General features: G+C 43.7%; 1 protein-coding gene across 1 annotated transcript in view; it reads right to left on the reverse strand.

Moving 5' to 3' along the window:
* The window catches only part of LOC101853965 (fibropellin-1-like), an 89935-nt gene that overhangs the window by 52560 nt on the left and 30853 nt on the right, over window positions 1-6522 (reverse strand). Inside the window, exons 17-20 of the mRNA XM_035972033.1 lie at window positions 5944-6057; window positions 4576-4689; window positions 2726-2839; window positions 1676-1789 (exon numbers count right to left, since the gene is read on the reverse strand). Coding sequence (XP_035827926.1) covers window positions 1676-1789; window positions 2726-2839; window positions 4576-4689; window positions 5944-6057 — 456 coding nt within the window. The remainder of the gene's footprint in view (window positions 1-1675; window positions 1790-2725; window positions 2840-4575; window positions 4690-5943; window positions 6058-6522) is intronic.

Raw genomic sequence — 6522 nt, forward strand, 5'->3', positions numbered from 1 at the left:
TTATACATAGGACAATAGATGGGTACACATATACATAGGACAATAGATGGCTACACTTATACATAGTTAGGTCAATAGATGGCTACACTTATACATAGGACAATAGATGGCTACACTTATACATAGTTAGGACAATAGATGGCTACACTTATACATAGGACAATAGATGGCTTCACTTATACATAGGACAAAAGATGGGTACTCTTATATATAATCGACACTTGGTCGCTTTTCGAATGGCTGTTGCCCGTGACGAGAATATCTTCTTAAGATAAGGTCGTCTCGCAGTTGCTGCATGTCCGATCCCACTGTGACCCACAAAAACAGACCCGTTTGATTTTGGAGATTCGGATCGGTTCGTCAAAGAATCGGAATAAACTAGGGAAATCAAGGACGATCAGTATCTCATTGGGGTTTTTCTTCACGGTCCAGAAAAATCGGACGAGATAGGCATGGATGTCTCTAGCTATTATCGAAGATAGTTCATCCCAAGATACACCAGTCCATGAATAAAAGAGTTCTTAACAGTCAAAGCATATATTTTAGGATGTCATCAATGGCGCTGAAAGAAAAACGCTCTGTTTTTGTTTGTTTATTTGTTTGTTTGTTTGTTGTTGTTTTTTTAACGATCGTTTCATCCAAATCTTTCTATTCACCAGATTACGTACCTCCCCAACAATAGCACAAAAAAGCACTATAATATTGATGACGCGTTCAACTTTTCTGAGGACGTTTTATGGTATCTCAAAGAGACGGAGTGACCCAGTGAACCATCTTGCTGTGTGTGTCCTTTGCTACTAGACTCTACTACACACAATAGAGTTAGCGGTCTTTACACCCTAAAGACGCCACCCAATCATTTAATCAAACACAGACCCAGTCCAGCATAACATGAAGCATAGACCAAGGTTCTCTAATAATATCATTATATGGGTTAAACAGTAACTGTTTAACTTTAACAAACAACTGTTGTTTTGATTGATTTGTACTGTAGCCATCAAATATATTGCGCAGAAATACAAATGAGGGAGAACGAGAGCGAAAGCAATAGCGAGAGAGGGGGAGAAAGAGGGAGAGAGAGAGAAACAGAAAAACAGAGAAACAGAGAGAGAGAGAGAAGAGAGAGAGAGAGAGAGAGAGAGAGAGAGAGAGAGAGAGAGAGAGAGAGAGAAAGGGGTGGGGGTGGGGCAGTTATAGTAATAACAAGGATAATACATTCAAAATTGTAATTATAATTGTAGACGTAATGCGCCTCCCTTCGTCACAATTTAGACCTAAAAATAACTATGATATAGGAGCGGCCATGTTGTTTTGAAAGCATGTTTTTTTTTTCATCTTAGTGTTTCAAATAGAGATGTGACCTGTCTTGCAGTACACAATTGGTCGCTTTTAAGTAGAAGGGGGCTATCCCGAAAAAAGCTGTTTTGAGAAAATCGAAGGCAAAGTTTTTGCCCCTTGTTCAGTTTCTTTAAAAGACAAGGAGAATTTTCTCCCTAACCAAACAAATATACACAACAATGAAGTCAAACTTCTCCTATGGGTAGGGCAATGCCCACTTTTGGTGTAGGTCAAGATTTCTGGAAAGTCCCGAATTCTGGGTTAGCCCGCTTGTCCTTAAAAGCGACCCAATTTTGAATGAGATGACGAGCCGTTGGTTGGCTGAGCGAGCACTGACCAGTGTGGCAGTTCTTGTCCGTGTAGCCGGGCGGGCAGAGACAGGTGTAGTCGTTGACCTGGTCCACACACAGCGCGCCATTCTCACACGGCCTGGAGCTGCAGTCGTCGATGTCTGAACACGTGACGTCACGCGACAGAGAGGCAGCCGGAAGAGTTAGTTTTAGTAAGAGTTTTACGGCACTTGCAACACAATACGGTATAAAAGTGACAATAGTTGTTTGATAGGAAAGAAGGAGCAAACCACACCAGAGCACCCGCCAACCAGAAGAGAATATTCTTGTCATATTACAATCGTTTCAACTTTTTTCTTTGTCGACAACTCCCCCCTCCCCCCTCCTTTAAAAAAAAAGGATGGATGTACAATTTTGTTTTGAGAGATTTACCATCAGAATCAACAAAATAAAGTCCGGTTCCTGGGAATCATGAGAAAGAATAGGCTGTAATGACCACAACAGACAACGAAACACAATTGTCCACAAGCACACTACAACTAACAACAATCAACCTCTCTCCCTACACGAAGACCAGAGAGATTCTGACAGAGGATAATAATTTTGTATGATCGGTTTATGTTTAGGATCGTATCTTACCAATGTCCTTTCTTTGTTGTAAATGTTATACATCCATTACGTATCCAGACTCTATCCATTTTGTGTTGAGGCTGCTAAGAAATTTAGATTGTGACATGACAATGACAATGACAACCTTTATTCATCTCGCAAAGAGAAATTTGTCTTGGTCGTTAACAATGGCAGTAGACGTTACAAAGGTTAGGTGCACACATGCACACGCCCGCGAGACAGGACTTTAGTAAATACATGTCTTACGCGCTGGAACAACCCTCTCCGTTACCCCTCTCTCTCTCTCTCTCTCTCTCTCTCTCTCTCTCTCTCTCTCTCTCTCTCTCTCTCTCTATATATATATATATATATCGCTCTCTCTCTCTCTTTACGCCAGAAACAAACACATGATTCACGTTCGAGATGTTTAAAATAAAGGTCATTTTACGCTACGCCAAGAGCACAAAATGTGAGGAGTTTAGCTTTACCAGTGGAGCAGTTCTTGTCTGTGTAGCCCGGGGCGCAGACACAGTTGTAGTCGTTGACCTGGTCCACGCAGGTCGAGCCGAACTGACACGGGTCTGGGCTGCAGTCATCGATATCTGGGGACGGGTAGGAAGAAGGGGGGGGGGGGGGGGCGCAGATCCAGTACGAGTTGCAATGCCGATTTCGCAAAATTCATATCACAAAGAGATTTTGCGTTGAGTTTATGAGACATAACATCACGTCACTTCCGTTGTATGACCAACTTTTCCTGTATTTCAGCTCTCCTACACACACCCTGGACATGCGATTGACAGTCCTAACATATCACGTGGGCTGATGTTTGTAATATAATCTATGTCAGAAAAGGGAGGGCGGTTGTATGTCCATGACATCTGTATAAGCTGAGTACGTAATAGTGTCGACCAAGGGTGTGTTAATTGCTGACGTCATATTAGTACAGTGTTCAGCGGTAGATCAAGCCTACACACTTCTATTCCGTTGTGTGGGGGATAGGGGAGTGTGCAGTCGCGTGGATGCCTGCATCCTGTATTTTCCCCTCGTATGTCAGCGCGCTTTCTCGTCAACAGAGATTACTCACAACGCAACAGCTTGCCAAAGTTCTGCAACGTTAGGTCCAGATAAATTTGCAGTAGAGAGTGGACCATGGCTGAGCAAAAGAAGCGCGAAGACTTCTCGTTTGAGGACAAAGAAGAACAAAAACCAGGCGGTTCCTAGCAGATGTAAACTTTTAAAAAATCAATGTCGAAAACCAAAATCTCCAGGTGCGTCGGTAGCTCAATGGTAAAGGTACCGGACCCGTAATCGTGACACGGTCGACATTGTGGGTTCGGGGATTCAAGCCTTAGCTCAGTCCGACACTGTGTCCTTGAAAAAAGGCACTTAACACAAGATTTCCAATTCGGCTTGGCCCTGTCAGAGATAGATGTTAAATTCGAGAGTCCCACCCCTTAAATAACCCCACAGTAACCCCACAGTGTTGCAAAGGGGGGGGGGGGGGGGGGGAGGGCGCATTTCGAAAATTCTAATCTGCGAGACAATGAACCCACTGTGGCATAGGGGGCATAATATATGTACAATTTATTCCCAATTGTCCAGCTTTGTCTGCCTCCCTTGAATAAAGCTTGAAATTCGTAGCCAACATAGCAAAGTTCGTTCATAACGAAAAATAAATCCGCGTTGTGCGCACTAGACTGCACATTATAATTCTTATGGGTTCGACCTTTGAATAATTTTCAGAAGTAATCACGCACTCCTCTGGTCCCAAAAATTAAAAGAAGGTAGATCTAGCATTCGATGTTCTTAAGAGCATAACAGAGAAGGGTTTTCGTGATTTAAAGCTTAACAATTATTGATAAATAAATTTTCAATCACTATATTTCGTTATAAAATACTCCAGCATTGAGTCACTGCTTTCCAATTCCACTTTTAGAAAATGAGAGCGTCCACTGTCCACCAAAAGCTGCTTGGATAAAGGTAAACGTGAATCCCCAAAATTTTGGGGGGGGGTATGGGGGGGGGGGGTAAGGGCAACAACGGCTATGAGTGGTTAGTTAGTTTAGTCCCACAATAATGTCAATTTAGGTGGTCGCTGCACATCCAATTTTTCCCACGCGTTCTAGTTTATTCTGTTCACCTATTTTGTTTTTCGGAAACATTAATTTTTAAATTCACGATCAGTTTCGGGCACGCCTATTTTTTATTTGTTATGTTTCTGGTGGCGCTTATCTTTGCGTCACTTTTCAGTTTCAGCACGCACTTCAAACCTCTCCTCTAAGCTTCAAAGTCAATACTCTCTTACAACGCAAACAGTTCTGTAGAAACAAAACCGTACCAGTGGAGCAGTTTTTGTCTGTGTATCCAGGCACACATGTACACGTGTAGTCGTTGACCTGGTCAGTACATGTAGCTCCGTTCTGACACGGGTCTGGACTACAGTCATCGATGTCTGCGGGGATTCAGAAACGTGAGAACCGTGGTCTTAAGTCATTTATAAGAAAAAGGAAAAATGCTAAAGTATAATAATAGAGCAGGATATTTGAAAAGCCTGTACAGAGATTTATCATCTTTGAGGGAGATCATGATGAGCAAATGTTGGTGTCAAAGACAGGCAGACAGACGGTGAAGATTGACTTTTTGACACAGACAGACAGAAGGTCAGGCTTGGCTTTTAGTTTTAATTTTAGTAGAATTTTTACGGCGTTCGCAACTGCATAAGGTCATATTAGCCCCAAGGGGTGGATGTCAACAGAGAAGTCCATACAGGGAATCAGGCTTACACTGCTGACCTCTCTAGATTCAACAGCACAAAGTCTGCTTCGACTATCAAGGCACCCCAGAAATAGCAGGTCACAAGAGAGAGACAAACATACAAAAGATGTAGAGGAAAAAATGACGATAGTAAGGATAAGGAATGAAAAGGTAGCAATTCCCCGAATGCAGTTCAGGCACTTTTATGAGCATGACATTGATGAATCAGCCCATTTACAATTTTACTGTGCTTAAAAACAGGTTAATGTCCCGCCCCCTCCCCCCCCCTTGGGAATGGCCTAAAGACACCTCGGCTAGTAGCACCGCCCTGGGGGGTAAGGATTGGCTTCGTAACGAGAGACAGATAGATGATTAGCTTTTTACTGAGACAGACAATAAGGATTCAGTTTGTAATGAGAAACAGGCAGACAGTGAAGATTGGCCTTTGTAATGAGAGAAAGGCAGACCGTGAGGATTGACTGTTTAGTAAGAAACAGTCTTTGTTCTGTGCTCAGACACTACTGTAAGAGACACCAGACCTCCATTTGTGGGATGATAACAAGAGAAAGAAAAAAAAAAGAAGTAAGTGGAAGAGGGGCTGGATTGGAGAGAGATTCAAGATGTGGTGTGATGACCTCGAACACGAGGAAGAGGAGGACGAGGAGGGGGAGGAGGAAGAGGAGAGGGAGGAGGAGGAGGAGAAGAAGGAAGGGGTCGACGACAATGACGACGATGACGACGAGGAAGAAATGAAGAGGGGGGAGAGGAGAGCAGAAGGAGGAGGAAGGTCAGAAAGAATGAAAGAGGAGAAAGAAGAGCTGTGAAACTGGAAACGCAAGAGAAAAGCAGGATGCTCAGAAAAGTAAATAGAAAGAGGCGGCAGGGAATTTTCAGCTCTACTTTGTCTATGTAGGTCAGTGAAACCCTGGACATTCTTTGCCAACAGTCGTACCAGTGGAGCAGTTTTTGTCTGTGTATCCAGGCACACACGTACACGTGTAGTCGTTGACCTGGTCAGTACATGTAGCTCCGTTCTGACACGGGTCTGGACTACAGTCATCGATGTCTGAGTGAGAGAAGACAGAGTACGAAAGCTTTCCCCTTTAAGATGTAGAAAAGGCATGGAAACAAACAGAGTTATGATTCCCCATCCAAAACAACCCTGCCCCCCCTCCCCCTCAACGACATCCTTCCCCAGCACCAGCTCCAGCCCCAGCAGCGACATCAACACCAACAAGAACACCAGCAACAACGATAACACCACCACCACAACCACCAGCAACAACGATAACACCACCACCACCACCATCACCACCACCAGCAACAACAACAACACCACCACCACCACCACCAGCAACAACAACAACACCAACAACAACACCAGCAACAACGATAGCACAAACAACAACAACAACAACAACAACAACAACACCAACACCAGCAGCACAAACTTTAACAGAAGTAACAACAACATATTATGTCGCGTGTTTCTAGAGTGAATCTGACTGTTCCCCAACCGCCCCCCCCCCCT

Source organism: Aplysia californica, unplaced genomic scaffold, assembly GCF_000002075.1.
Source record: "Aplysia californica isolate F4 #8 unplaced genomic scaffold, AplCal3.0 scaffold00561, whole genome shotgun sequence".
Taxonomy (NCBI): domain Eukaryota; kingdom Metazoa; phylum Mollusca; class Gastropoda; order Aplysiida; family Aplysiidae; genus Aplysia; species Aplysia californica.